Source organism: Podarcis raffonei, chromosome 2 (assembly GCF_027172205.1).
Source record: "Podarcis raffonei isolate rPodRaf1 chromosome 2, rPodRaf1.pri, whole genome shotgun sequence".
Classification (NCBI taxonomy): Eukaryota; Metazoa; Chordata; class Lepidosauria; order Squamata; family Lacertidae; genus Podarcis; species Podarcis raffonei.
The window spans coordinates 106,005,807-106,020,294 of NC_070603.1; the positions used below are offsets into that span (position 1 = coordinate 106,005,807).

At 47.0% G+C, this 14,488-nt stretch overlaps 1 protein-coding gene across 1 annotated transcript in view; it reads right to left on the reverse strand.

Moving 5' to 3' along the window:
- The window catches only part of LAMB2 (laminin subunit beta 2), a 69,826-nt gene extending 56,454 nt beyond the window's left edge, over positions 1-13,372 (reverse strand). Inside the window, exons 1-3 of the mRNA XM_053378455.1 lie at positions 12,975-13,372; positions 5,110-5,279; positions 3,183-3,318 (exon numbers count right to left, since the gene is read on the reverse strand). Coding sequence (XP_053234430.1) covers positions 3,183-3,318; positions 5,110-5,279; positions 12,975-13,002 — 334 coding nt within the window. The 5' untranslated portion in view covers positions 13,003-13,372. The remainder of the gene's footprint in view (positions 1-3,182; positions 3,319-5,109; positions 5,280-12,974) is intronic.
- Positions 13,373-14,488: the final 1,116 nt, after the last annotated feature.

Genomic DNA, 14,488 nt, shown 5'->3' on the forward strand with positions numbered 1-14,488 from the left:
CCAGAAGCGGCTTAGTCATGCTGGCCACATGAACCGGAAGTTGAACGCCAGCTCCCTCGGCCAATAAAGCGAGATGAGCGCCGCAACCCCAGAGTCGGCCACGACTGGACCTAATGGTCAGGGGTCCCTTTACCTTTACCTTTTTAAGATAACAGAGACTTAGGATATGGATGTTAAGTGGAATGGAGGATATAAAATATGCAAAATAAAAAAATTCCTTCCAGTAGCACCTTAGAGACCAACTAAGTTTGTTCTTGGCATAAGCTTTTATGTGCATGCACACTTCTTCAGAAACACTGAAACAGAAGTCACCAGACCCTTAAATCTAGTGAGCGGGTGGGGAGGGGTATTACTCAGAAGGGTGGTGGGAAGGGGTGATTGCCTGATAGGTGTGATAAACCTGTTAACGACTGCAATTGGTCTTACAGGAAAAAGCAAGGGGTGAGATGGCTAAAAATAGCTTTATCATGTATAATGAGATAAAATATGCTGCAAGAAATGTTAAATATGGAAACCATGGAAGGGTTGAGGGAGGTCCAAGGGTAGAAGGGAATCTTGTATCTGTCTTTTTCTCTTTTTCTTTTAGTTAATTACATGTGATATTGTTAAAAATAATTGGAAAAATTAATAAAATTTGTAAAAATAAAATAAAATGGAGAGACAGAGACAGAGGGGTAGGTGCTAGAGAGGCCCCAGCAAAACTCCATTCCACGAGGAACTAGTTTTCAAACCGTGCTCAGGAGTTTCTCAGACGCTTCTCAGGGGCTTGTTTCTCAGCGGGAAGACCTGTTAACTCACCGCTGCTGATCTTGGTACGCAGAATGTGTTGGGTGCCTTTCTGGGGAGCAAGTTTGGCTCATGTAGGAAAACGGGGGAAACCCAACAAGTCCAGCCAACACCCTGTTACGCCTAGTGTAAGTACGTAGCAGCTTCAGGCCTCGCCAATCCAATAGGACTCAGCTTTGGGAACCTCTGTTTTAATTGCCCACAATGATACAGAGCAGGGGTTGGGAACCTCAGGCCCAGGGCCAAAATGTGGCCTTCCAGGCCTCTCCCCAGACCACCTCCCCTCTCCCAGGCCCACTCTGCAGCCTACTCAAGATTGATTGGTTGATTGATTTGCAAATCTAACAAAGGGGGAAAAATATTTACGATACATAAAACAAAGAAAAGGTAATATATGAATATTACTGTTATTAATAATAACAGTACTACCATGAGCTCACACTGAGGGTGAAATAACCATCAATAGTTCCATCTTAAGCTAAACATAAACATTGATATAATATAATCTCCAAATAGGTTTCCATAAGAAATTGATGTCTATATGAAGTGTGTTCAAATGTAACAAGGGCAGTGAGGTCCTCAGACAGTCCCATAATAGATGGTGGTTATTTATCCTTCCAGGCACGAATGGATTGCTCGCAAAGGGATCTCAAAATCCACTTCTGTTGTCCTGCTGTGAATCCTTGTACTAACAGTGATACAGTTAATGCACTTTTAAATAATATTTCTGCAGCGTGAAGATTCACAGCAGGGCAACAGAATTTGCAAGCCCACTGCAAGCTCAGAGACTTACACTAAAAGACGATGGGCTCACGCAAACCTCCATTCAGCCTGCCAATTCCCCCTGGGGAAACCCACAGTTTAGCACTGAATTGGGACAAACAGCAATCAGGTTTTTTTGTGGATTGCCATTTGTTCCAATTTAGCACTAAAGAGCAGCGGGGACAAAGGCAAATCTGCTTGGGTTCATGCTTTCCAGACCTGGGGCAAGTGGAAGTGTGGATCAGTGCCTATACTTAATATCTGCAAATATCAAGGATTTTGCCAATGCAAAATATGGATGACAACTTCACGCCAAAAAGTATATATCGCTGGTTTGGGGCTGCTGGTGGTTGCAGTCGAACAACGTCTGGAGAGTACCAGGTTGCTGAAGACTGTTCTAGATTAATGCAGAAAATTCTTGTGCAGGTGGTACCAGATTTTAGGGAGGGGGTCCATAGCAGTGTAAGTGCCATGCTGATGACCCAGGACGGAAATGGTCGGGTTGCTAGATAGAGCCAAGGCTCCCACAACTGGCAGCAGCACTGTGTTCCTGCAAGTAGAAGGCCCCTCCTCTGTTGTCTCCCGCCCCCGCCTGGCCCAGGTCCAGGAAAGAAGGGACTCTGTTGGGTATGATTCAGCATTTCCTCTGCGTAGGAGAGAAAGGAAAGGAACAGGGCTCTGGGGACACTCTCTCAGCCGTGCCATGTCCCAGACAAAGAGCACTCTCTGCAGGCTCACGTAACCGGGGCACAGCGAGTTCACCCAGCTGTGAGGCGACAAGGCCTGTCACAGGGCAACACACAACCCCGAGAGCAGGAAAGGACACACACACACACAAATGCACAAACTTCCCTCTAAAGAAGGCTTGCCTGATGTAACATGGAATTTAATGTCCCTGGCATGTACCATATAGGGTGGGGTGTGCAGACTTGATGAGAAACGGTGCAAATAATAATAATAATAATAATAATAATAATAATAATAATTTATTATTTGTACCCTGCCCAACTGGCTGGGTTTCCCCAGCCACTCTGAGCGGCTTCCAATGAAGATTAAAGATACATTAAAATGTCACACATTAAAAACTTCCCTGAACAGGGCTGCCTTCAGATGTCTTCTAAATGTCAGGTAGTTGTTTATCTCTGTGACATCTGGTGGGAGGGCGTTCCACAGGGCGGGTGCCACCACCGAGAAGGCCCTCTGCCTGGTTCCCTGTAGCTTTGCTTCTCGCAGTGAGGGAACCGCCAGAAGGCCCTCAGTGCCGGACCTCGGGCAAATGTAGAAAGAGGGAGAGGAAACATCCTCACAGCCAAAACTGTGGACTTCTGTTTCTAACATGGTGGAGTTCAGTGCATGAAGTCAAGAATCGAATGTCTCATTTTTGAAAAATTGTGGGACTCAGAGGTGGCTTTCTTCCGACAGAGGAAGATGCTTTCTGGAGGAGGAAGAGAACCTTTGGACCCAAGCCCAAGTTTTTAGCCCTCTTGGATCAAGTTGAAAAGCTTTTTAAAAGTAGCTGAAAGAACCTGCTATACAAGCAAGCAAAAAATATATACACGTATACAAGTAAACACACACTGTGCAAAAATCAAATCATGTGGCAACCTCACAGAGATGAAACCCCCACACCTTACCATTCTCCGACTGCCACCAGGCCTTCTTGCGGTTGAGAGCAAAGGCGGTGATCACGTTCTCAATGCGGTGGCTGTTAGGATTGGACAAGGCCTGATAGGGCCGGCGTGAGTCGCACACGAAGCACTTTTTCTCGTCCTGCAAGAGAGATACCCGTATGCTGAGCTACACATGCGCCATATGATCACAGTCCTCAGGCGAAGAAGGGGTTTGGTACAGAAAACAGCATCCAAAGAAACTAAGCTTTCATAGCTCTCTCTCTCTCTCCTTGAGCAATTATGGTTGCAAGGATAAGCTGTGCGCATGTGTGAGCAGAGCTAGGTGAAATCGCAGAAGCTAGTGATACAGGGTGCGCAAGCAAACTTCCATTGAATCAAAGAGCAGGAAGGGACCTTCAAAGTCATCTAGTCCAGCCACCAGATCTGCTGTTTTAGCATACCTGATTCAAGAGCCGTCTACACTCTGCTCAAAAACCTCTTAAAGGAGAGTCCAGCAGTTCCCAAGTTAGTCTTGTTCCACTCTCAAACAGTTCACGCTGTCAACAAGTTTTTCCTAATGTGCAGTTAAAACTCCCTTTCTTGTCATTTAAGTCAATTGGGTTGGGCCCTACCCTCTTTGTTATTTGTTTTTAGTTATTTATTTTACAGTTCAGCCAGCTAGCCCTGGGGATTACCTGATTGATTTTTGATTTTTGAATTTTATTGTTATTCATGTTTTTATACCGTATTTTATGCTGCTTTTATAATTAAGTGTTTTAAAGTGTTTTAAATTTGTTGTTGGCCGCCCTGAGCCTGGTTTTTGAACCGGGAAGGGCGGGGTATAAATAAAATACTATTATTATTATTATTATTATTATTATTATTATTATTACAGTGGTACCTCGCAAGACGAATGCCTCGTAAGACGAAAAACTCGCAAGACGAAAGAGATTTTCGTTTTTTGAGTTGCTTCGCAAGACAAATTTCCCTATGGGCTTGCTTCGCAAGACAAAAATGTCTTGCGAGTTTGTTTCCTTTTTCTTAAAACCGTTAATACCCAGGGAATCCGTGCTTCGCAAGACGAAAAATTTGCAAGACGAAAAAACTCGCAGAACGAATTAATTTTGTCTTGCGAGGTACCACTGTATTATTATTAAAAAACACACCCAGGCTTTTCTGTGAGGAACTCGGAGTGGCATGCATGTTTCTCCCTTATTCCTGCCTCCTGCAAGGAGTTAGGCTAAGAGAAGGTGTGGCCAGCCCAAGGTTGAATTGGGGTCTTCGTGTTTGCAGTTCTCCCAAGGGTAGCAGGAAGCAGACCTGGTCTGCGCTTCCTAAGCATGCACGCGAAAGCTTATACCCAGAACAAACTTAGTTGGTCTCTAAGGACGTGGGTGGCACTGTGGGTTAAACCACAGAGCCTAGGACTAGCCGATAAGAAGGTCGGCGGTTCAAATCCCCGCGACGGGGTGAGCTCCCGTTGCTCGGTCCCTGCCCCTGCCAACCTAGCAGTTCGAAAACACCTCAAAGTGCAAGTAGATAAATAGGTACCACTCCGGTGGGAAGGTAAACGGCGTTTCCGTGCGCTGCTCTGGTTCGCCAGAAGCGGCTTAGTCATGCTGGCCACATAACCTGGAAGCTGTACACTGGCTCCCTCGGCCAATAAAGCGAGATGAGCGCCGCAACCCCAGAGTCGGCCACAACTGGACCTAACGGTCAGGGGTCCCTTTACCTTTACCTTAAGGTGCTACTGGGCAATTAAAAAAAAATAAATTATTTTGACTGCTGCTTCCAGGTAGAGCAGAGGATGCTGTCCTGTTAGCAGTGCTGAAGTAAGCATCAGTTGCCAGTTTGGTCGGTGCTCAGTTTTCAAGTGTTTGCTTTCCCCTTATCGAGTTTCTCCGGCTCAGAATAGAGGTCCTTTAAAGGACCTTTGCTCTGCAACACTTACCTGCAAATGGCTGACAATGCAGTAGGGCTGGGGACGCCGCAGGCCGCAGGTGGAGGTGGCGAAGAGGCGGTCGGCCCGTCCTACCAGCAGATCTCCCGTGTTTGGGTAGCAGCTGCCTTGGGAACAGCCATGGGGGGGCTCAGGCTCCTGGCAGAGAGCTCCCCCCAGCACTGTGGAGACAGGGAAGGCAGAGAGAGGAGCAGAGAGTACAGAACAAGGGACGCTGTGGCTGGGTCCATGAGGTTCAGCTCATCTTACGGGTGATGGATGCAATTACAGTGGTACCTCGGGTTAGGTACTTAATTCGTTCCGGAGGTCCGTTCTTAACCTGAAACTGTTCTTAACCTGAAGCACCTCTTTAGCTAATGGGGCCTCCTGCTGCCGCCGTGCCACCACCGCATGATTTCTGTTCTCATCCTGAAGCAAATTTCTTAACCCGAGGTACTATTTCTGGGTTAGCGGATTCTGTAACCTGAAGAGTATGTAACCTGAAGCATATGTAACCCAAGGTACCACTGTATGCTTTTAAATGCTTAAATGTAATAGATATGAGGAGTTTTTGACTGATTTCAGACTGCTGGGGTGGGGGGATCCCAGCACATACCGAAACTTTAAATAGGTAAAAGTACTCTAACATCCTAGTACAGTGGTACCTCAGGTTACAGGTGCTTCAGGTTACAGACTCCACTAACCCAGAAATAGTATCTCGGGGTAAGAACTTTACTTCAGGATGAGAACAGAAATCAAACGGTGGCGGCAGCAGCAGGAGGCCCCATTAGCTAAACTTCTACCTCAGGTTAAGAACAGTTTCAGATTAAGAACGGACCTCCAGAACGAATTAAGTTCTTAACCCAAGGTACCACTGTACAACAAATCCACCCCTTTAACATAGCTGTCAACGTTTTCCTTTTTTAAAGGGAAATTCCCTTATTCTGAATAGGATTCCTTGCAAGAAAAGGGAAAAGTTGACAGCTATGCCCTTTAAAGAAATAAACAAACCTGACTTTTTGCGGTTTGGAAAGTGGAGAGGAACTGTCTCAGAAAGTGTGGGGTGACTAAAGGATTAACTGAAAGACACACAAACAGCCCGTAAACCAGGGGTAGCCAACAGGGTGACATACAGGTGTTGTTAGACTACAACTCCCATGATCCCTGACCACTGATCATGATAGCTGGGGCTGATGGGAGTTGGAGTCCGGCAACATCTGCAGAGCAGCACATTGGCGACCTCTGGACGAATGTCCCTTGTGATATAATCACCTTGTAACAAATCAAAATGAATGCTCAATAAAGACCAGGCATAGTCCAACCCAAGTGTGAAGTTAGCGCAAGCAAATCCAGATGAATACTGAATAAAAAAAAGTCCTCTGGAAGAGTTCCTTCAACTTGGCATGGTAGAGGGATGGTACTTATGTATTAACTGGAGTTCAAGTGCAAATCAGACCCACTAGCTAGACTGCTGTCAGAGGTTGGGTGGTGGAAGATTTGGCATCCATAAAAAGGCAAGACAATGGAACTCCACAGTCCAGAGGATTATGATAGGACTTCCAAATATTAGAAAGATATAACTTCAGCATCTGAGGTCATAACAGTGAGAAAGATGGCGCCAATAAGGAGACGACATACCGGTATAATGTAGATTATCGACAATCTCAGCTTTTGCCCATTTTAAAAACCAAGGTTTTAGCTATCATGAGGTACCTTTGAAAGCAAGCAGACGAATTGGAATCAAGGGGCACAGTCTACTCACTGGTGAACACTTTTAAAGTCCCACTAATTTCAGGGAGAGAGATTTACAGCCCAGTCTTATTATATCTACTCAGAAATAAGCCCACAGCACTGCTACTGAAATCTGAAGCGCTCCCAAGCACTTAATTTGGCTGGATAATGCCCAAATTTAATGAAACGATGTCATCAAGGCACTCTGATTAAGAACTGGATTTTTTCCCCACCCTCCAGATTCCTGAGGATACAGATTATGCAAAACTATATCCGATTTACTCCATTTGAGGTGATTTTTTTGACAATAAAGGTTTTCCTGTTAAGAGCAGTTTATGGGTGTTCCCATTTGCTGTGCTGCTTTGACCGCCTTATTTTCTTTTTCTTGACAATATAAAGGCAGTGACTGGCAAATACACCGACCTCTTGCACATTCCAGGGCTCTCGCTCCTTTCACTTGGCCTCCAGTCAAGCCCCTTCATGCACACCCCTTCACAGACACCGCCACTTACCCCGACCGTCACTATTTACTTTTCCACCCCAAAACAAACCTTTACATTCAGAGAGGGGAAAGGGACAACTTGCACTCTTTAGCCCAAGGCAAAGCTTGAGCATTCGTTCAGATTTAACCAGCTCTGTTACACTGTTGCTTCGCAGCATCATTTGTTTTGAACAGAGAATCTGGGTTTCTTTGGCACCAAAATATTATTTTTGTTCTTTGGTTTATGAGTCAACACAGCAAGTTTGCTTCCAGATGACCTGTTTACTGGGCAGTCGTCTTGATCTGTTTGCAGGGAGATTAGAAAGACACCAGCTACTTATTGAGCATTTGTTCTGATTTGTTCGTGGGGAGGTCAGACAATGTCAAGCAAGTGTCGTCCCACACTTCCCAATGCATCCCCCAGCCACTTTCCTGATCACAAAAAATCTGAGCCATTGGGGAAATTGGGTTTTTTTCACAAGAAGACCTCCCAGTCAAGCATAATGGTGCAACCTGAAATTGCCGATATGTGATTGAATTCCACCCGAAAACAGCAGCAGTCTGTAAGCATCCTGAATTACAGTGGTACCTTGGTTCTCAAACACCTTGGTACTCAAACAACTAGATACCCAAACACTGCAAACCCGGAAGTACCAGTAAGTGTTCCGGTTTGCGAACTTTTTTTGGAAGCCGAACGTGCTCCGTTTTGAGTGCAATGCTTCCAATTTGAGTGCCACGCTTCTGTTTTGAGTGTTACGCTGAGGTCTGTCTGTTCTTGCTATTTATTTTGTGTTTTTTGTTTTTGCGGCTCTTTTTGTTTTGTTTTTGTGACTGTGTGGAACCCAGTTCAGCTACTGATTGTGTGACTGCAGTACATTGATTATTGCTATCATTTTACGGATCAGTGGTCTCGTTAGATAGTAAAATTCATGTTACGTTGCTGTTTTAGGGGTTGTTTTTAAAAGTCAAGAATGGATCAATCCATTTTGCATTTCTTTCTATGGGAAAGCGCGCCTTGGTTTTGGAACACTTTGGGTTTGGAACGGACTTCCGGAACGGATTAAGTTTGAGAACCAAGGTACCACTGTATAGTGGCTTTTTTGCTTTGCTGCCCCCTCTTGATGTGAAAATCATATAAGCATACCAGTACCTCTTTATTTTGCCCTGTGGGGCAAATGGGCGCTACCAACTCCCATTATTCCAGTGGAAGCCACCCAGTCCAGATGGCTACTATTAAATCTTTTGAAAGCTGTTCCTATTTGCAGAGCTCTCGGGTCACACTTGGGGCTCATCCACACTGAACACTTGCTCCATGCTCTCTAGGCACAGGTCTGGGATTTCTACGTCTGCGTCCGAGCACAGTTTTGATTTTTTGTCCTGGCACTTTCCCCAGGAAAATCCACATTTTACTGTTGAATCGGAGCAAATGGCAATATTCGCGGGAAAACCCGGTTGCTGTTTGCTCCGATTCAGCAAGTAAAATGCAGGCTTTCCCAGGGCAAAAATTAGAAACTACTCAAATACAGACCTGTAAAGCCTGGAAAACCTGGCAGCTATGGAAGTGTGGCTGAGCCCTTTGTTTAGCCCTAAATAAAAGGATAGGTGGATATCTATGGCATTTGGGAGACAGACGAATGCCAGTTCTTCAGAGTTACCAAAGTGCTTTTAATCATACGATGGGAGGGGAAGGTCAGTGTGATCCAACACTCCAGAGACTGTGCTAGAAGTACCACTTCTGTCGAGATAATTGGTGATACTGCAGATATGTGGACCAAATCACTGCATTGGATGGCAAACCACTCGAGCCCCACAGAAACCATTCATAGGAAGGGAGAGAATCCATGAAACAAAATGCTAATTGTTATGTACTAAGCTTGGATCCTAGAACAATAGATAGGTAGGATCCTAGAATGCAACAAGTGATTGGCCTGCAGGAGCAGCCCAATCAGGCCCCAGGAGGAAGTTAATCAGCCTATTAGGCCGGTAGGATCCTAGAATGCAACAAGTGATTGGCCTGCAGTAGCAGCCCAATCAGGCTCCAGGAGGGAAGCAGAACCAGCCAATCAGACAGGACCCATTGTGTAAATAATGTATATAAAGCCTGAGGTTTGGGAGGAAATTCAACTTCTGTTCTACGAGCTGCAATAAAGAGCATGAAATCACTACACGACTCCGAGTATATTTCAGTAATTATCCAGAGTTGTTAAAGTCTGGGTTCGGATCCTACTCTCTCTATTGCTCCATTCCTCCTTGAGAAAACAGGAATAGCAGCAACCTATCTAGTCAGTTCACCATAAATAATAATTAATAATAATTTATTATTTATACCCTGCCCATCTGGCTGGGTTTCCCCAGCCACTCTGGGCAGCTTCCAACTGAATGTTAAAAACAATACAGCATCAGATATTAAAAACTTCCCTAAATAGGGCCGCCTTCAGTTGTCTTTTAAAAGTAAAATAGCAGTTTATTGCCTTGACATCTGGTGGGAGGGCGTTCCACAGGGCAGGCACCACTACCGAGAAGGCCCTCTGCCTGGTTCCCTGTAACCTCACTTCTCGCAGCGAGGGAACCGCCAGAAGGCCCTCGGCGCTGGACCTCAGTGTCCGGGCTGGATCATGGGGATGGAGACGCTCCTTCAGGTATACAGGGCCAAGGCCATTTAGGGCTTTAAAGGTCAGCACCAACACTTTGAATTGTGCTCAGAAACATACTGGGAGCCAATGAAGGTTGCCCAACCCTATTCAGATTAAAGGGACATCCCTATTATGATGGGCCTTTTTGCCATTTTGATCTGGCCACACACCCAGGACTTGACAGTGCAACAATCCCAGCCCAGTGCAGATAGATAACTGCAGCGCTAGAGATGGAGGTTCCTAGGCATCTCCTTTCGCATGCAGCTGGGCTACCACCCTGCAGACATCCGCCACCAGACGCTTCCACCTGTTTCTGCTGCTCACCCTGCAAGGGGGGGCTGGGGGGGGCGTGAAATGCCTCTGCTCGCCTCCTCTGCCCTCAGCAACTACATGGGGCCTGGGAGCGGAAGCCGCAGCCCTGCCAGAAATAACCGTGGCAGGGATTGGCTCTGTTGTCCGGCCAGCTTGGCCCCGCGCCAAGGAACGTGGGGGCTGGGGGCCAAAAGCCGTGAAACGATGGCTTTATAAGAGCTCACGTCCATCGGAGAGCCTGCTAAAAAGAGGGAGGCGGAGGCACAGCACCAAGCGGAGATCGCAGCTCGGATAAGTTTGGGTCCCGCTGGATGCCAAGCGGTCCTTGCACACAAACCTTGCCCCTCCACTTCACTGCAAACTGGCAAGGGAAACATGGGATGGGGGGAAGAGAGATGATGGCCCTGCAGCTGAAGAAAACTTCAAGGACCATTCCTTCCTTTGCCAGCACATTCCCAACACTGCGGCACTCGGTACTCCTTCTACAGCTGCTGAGGTGGGGCAAGTATGGGTCCTTCCTGTTAGCGCCCCCCCCAACCTTCTCACATTGCAAGGCTGCTCCCAGGCTCCATGCCAGCTCTCTGAGCCTCAAATCCCCTGGAGCCAGAGCTTCAAAGGGAGCCAGGGACAAAGACTCCAGCTGGTGGGGCTGGGTGTGCAGCTCCCCCCAACCCAAGGTTGGGTGGGAATGGAGGGTGGGAGTACGCAGACCAGGCACCCACCCTACTCTGGAGGCAGGAAAGGGGCACGGAGAGACAAAACGAAGCAGGTGGGGTGGTTGCAACGCTGCCACCGAAGATGCATGTTTAAAATTCCTCACCCCACATATAGACTGCCTATCGCACTGTTTTAAGTTGAACAAACTGGAATAGCAGGCAGATTCGTGTTTGCAAGCACGGTTTAGGATCCCAGCCCAACTCATTACGCACGCCCTGAAAGGGCAGGAAGAGCCATCGCTTATATATAGTCTTTAGCCATCCTAGTTGCTAAAATGGTGAGGCAACGGCAGTGTGCCAAGCATCAAAGTAGCCCTGAGAATGGACACCTACAGCTGCCCCTCAACATCTCAGAGCCAAAGGTGGGTTTCCCTCCCTGCTATTCTTTCAATACACAGCTACTGCCAGGTGAAACAGGAGTTAGTGATGGTAAGAATGAATCGAGGGCAGCTTTCGCCAACCCGGTGCCCTCCAGATGTTTTTGACGACGTCCCTATGACCCCCTCCCCAGCCAGCACTGTCACCCAAAACATCCAGAGGGCACCAGGCTGGTGAAAACTGACCTGGGGGGCAATAATAATTATCCCAAACCACTTAACCCAAATTAAATTATCAGCCTACTGCTGATAAGCCCCAGTTCAAGAACCAAGGGGAAGGGAGACAAAGTGACTTCTCAGAAGCTGAAACATTTCACCAAAGCCAAATATAGAGGCATCTCTCTTCCATGCATACACACAGACATTATTCACTTACACACACACACACACATTTTTACTCTCCTTCTAATTTTGTCTTTGCTTATTGCCACGACCCCATATGGTTGGTTTCAGCCAAAGCCTAGGCTCCTTGCTCTACAAATGTTTAACTTGTTACATCAGCTCTCAGGGTACGCACCCAAGAACACTTGACACAGATTAGCAACTCCTCGGCGTCGTTCAAATGAATGCTTGTGGTTGCACACCCAGAACCGGGATGGGTTCTTTCCCATTACATATCTGCTGGAAAAGTGGAGGTTTCAACCTGCATAAGCGATTGTCGAGCGTGCAGACGGAAGGCACTGACTTCCGATTATTTAACACAAGAATATGTCGGTGTGATCTTGTGAACAAGGCAAAAACAGGTGTCCGCTGGCAGCAGACGGACCATCCAGGCATCACCCACATCCTTAGCCTCCGTATGAGACACATCTAAGGTGCGGTCCTATGCAGCTGCCGCTCACAGGGGGTTCCTCCGCAACCTCTGAAAGTTTATTCCGTGCAGACTTGCATAGGATTGGGCCGCTTGTCTGAGAGAAGCGGAGGTAGGGGTGCTAAGTGGCATATCAACAGGTGCAGCTTTCTCCACCATAGCATCTTGTTGTTGGGGGAACGCGGCAGTTGCTGGCAACCCTCAAGTAGTGAGGCATTCTAGAATGGGGCAGATAGGACCCCAATATCAGCACCCACCCATCCACACCCACTTCAGCCAATATAATCTAGACCACCGTATGCCCCAGGTAGAAAGTAGGAGTTAAGAATATATGCCCTGCGAAGAAGACCACCAGACGCTATTTATACCATCTTGAAGCCTGTCCTTTGGGGAATCTCAGAGAGGTGCCCCCAACCCTCAAACAGGGCACACCAGGCCAAGCAGAAGCCTGGCAGTGCCCCACCAGGATGAGTGGCCACACTGAGGACAACCATCAGGGCGTTTGTGTGAGAAGAAAAGGAGATTTCTCTGGTTTGGGCTGTTAAGAAGCCCCCCTGCCCTGAGGGAAGGGCAAGGGTGGCACCGAGGCAGTGTTCTTGAGATGCAGTCCCTAGAAAAGATTTAAGAAGCCCTCAAGCCCTCGTTGATTAAAAAATAATTTTAAAAGTCACTATCCTAGTAGACACACACACACAATTTCAAAAGTGAAGTTCTCCCTCCTTTCAGCATGAGGCTCCCTATTCTCTGCCTTCCTGGCCATCCTGCCAGGACTTTGACAGGCAGGTGCCGCGACCCCGATCCTTGGCGGAGACTCACCTGCGAGCAGCAAACCCCACAGCCTCATGGCAGCTCCGTGGATACCGCGCACCGGGCGGCTCTTCTTCTGCTGACCTGGAGGCAAAGCCAAAGGGATGGCGAAGAGGACCTCGGCGGCGTGGGCGGCCTGTGGGTCGCTCCGGATGGGGAGGACCCCTTTCCAATGCAGGCCGTTCCCGCCTCCGCCTCCTCCCCGCTGGATGCCTCTGCGCCTTTCCTAACCCGAGCCCCGGCGCCTCCGTCCCGAGAAAACCCTCCTCGCCCCCGTCCTCCCCTTAGGGGGAAAAAAAAAGAGAAGAAGTTGCCTCGCGCCGCTCCTCGGCTTGATCCAAAAGCTAAACTTAGTTGGAAAAAGTTAGCAGCGAAAAGGCCAGAGGGAAAGCGCGGGGCGGATTCCGCCGGGATCTGGTGCTGCTGCTGCTGCTGCGTAAAGCCAGCAGCCAGACACATACGCACATCCAGAAGGGGTGGGCTTTTCTTTCTTTTAAAAATAAAAATAAATGAGGTGACCGATGTTTATTTAGGAGGTGAGGGTGGGTTTCATTTTTAGCTGAGGTTCAGTGCCAGGTCTTGCAGCAAATTAAACAAAATTAAAGCCTTAACACGCATAGATTTATTTGTTTACAATCCTGTCCTCTCTCCATAGCAAACCTCACTTTGCTTGGAAAACCCTCTCAAATGTGGCAAATCTTACGGTATATGGCTTTATCTTTATATTGCACAACATAATTATATATGTATGTATTATAAAGCCAAATATCCGTAGATTAGTCCCATTTCAGTTTATTTTTCAGTTGGCAGTTTTTGGTGTATTTCAGTAGATCTGCTGAGCTTTGAGAAGGGATCGGCAAAACTGTTTTATTACCCGCATAACAACAGTCTTTGCTGAGAGGCAGACGGCATACCAGACATCTAAAGCACGTCCCCGCATGGAATCCTGGGAACTGTAGTTTGTTAAGGGCGCTGGGAATTGTAGCTCTGTGTGTGGTAAACTATTAGGATTTATGTGTGTGTGCTTTCATTGTATGGTGTATACACAGTCATGGTGGCATTTCTCATTTACATAACTGTTTATACAATTGTTGCCTTAGCCCAGATATTCAGGATGGGCTATTCCATAGCCTTATTTTATTCACACAAAACTGCCTATTATGAACCTTTTAAAAAGTGACACACAAAAATAGCCTGTCTTCTTTAAGTCTACGCACATGGCACAGAGTTGGGCTATTTGTAGCTGAATCCTAAAGTCTCTGCTATGACAAATTTATTCTTTTAGTTTTTCTTTTTGAAGGTTTACACTCCACCTTCCAGTCAAAATATTCTGAAGGCAGCTTCAGTTGTCACTGCCCAACCCCAGGCAGCTCCTGCCTGAGGCATCTGATTCACTTTTTCTAATGTTAGGGCCCATTAATGAAGTGGGGAGACATTTGGCCCGGGTCTCAAGCTCAAAAGGGGCCTCAAATTTAGACACTGGTTAATTTTTTTGGCATTTGGTACGTTTCACAGCATGCTTT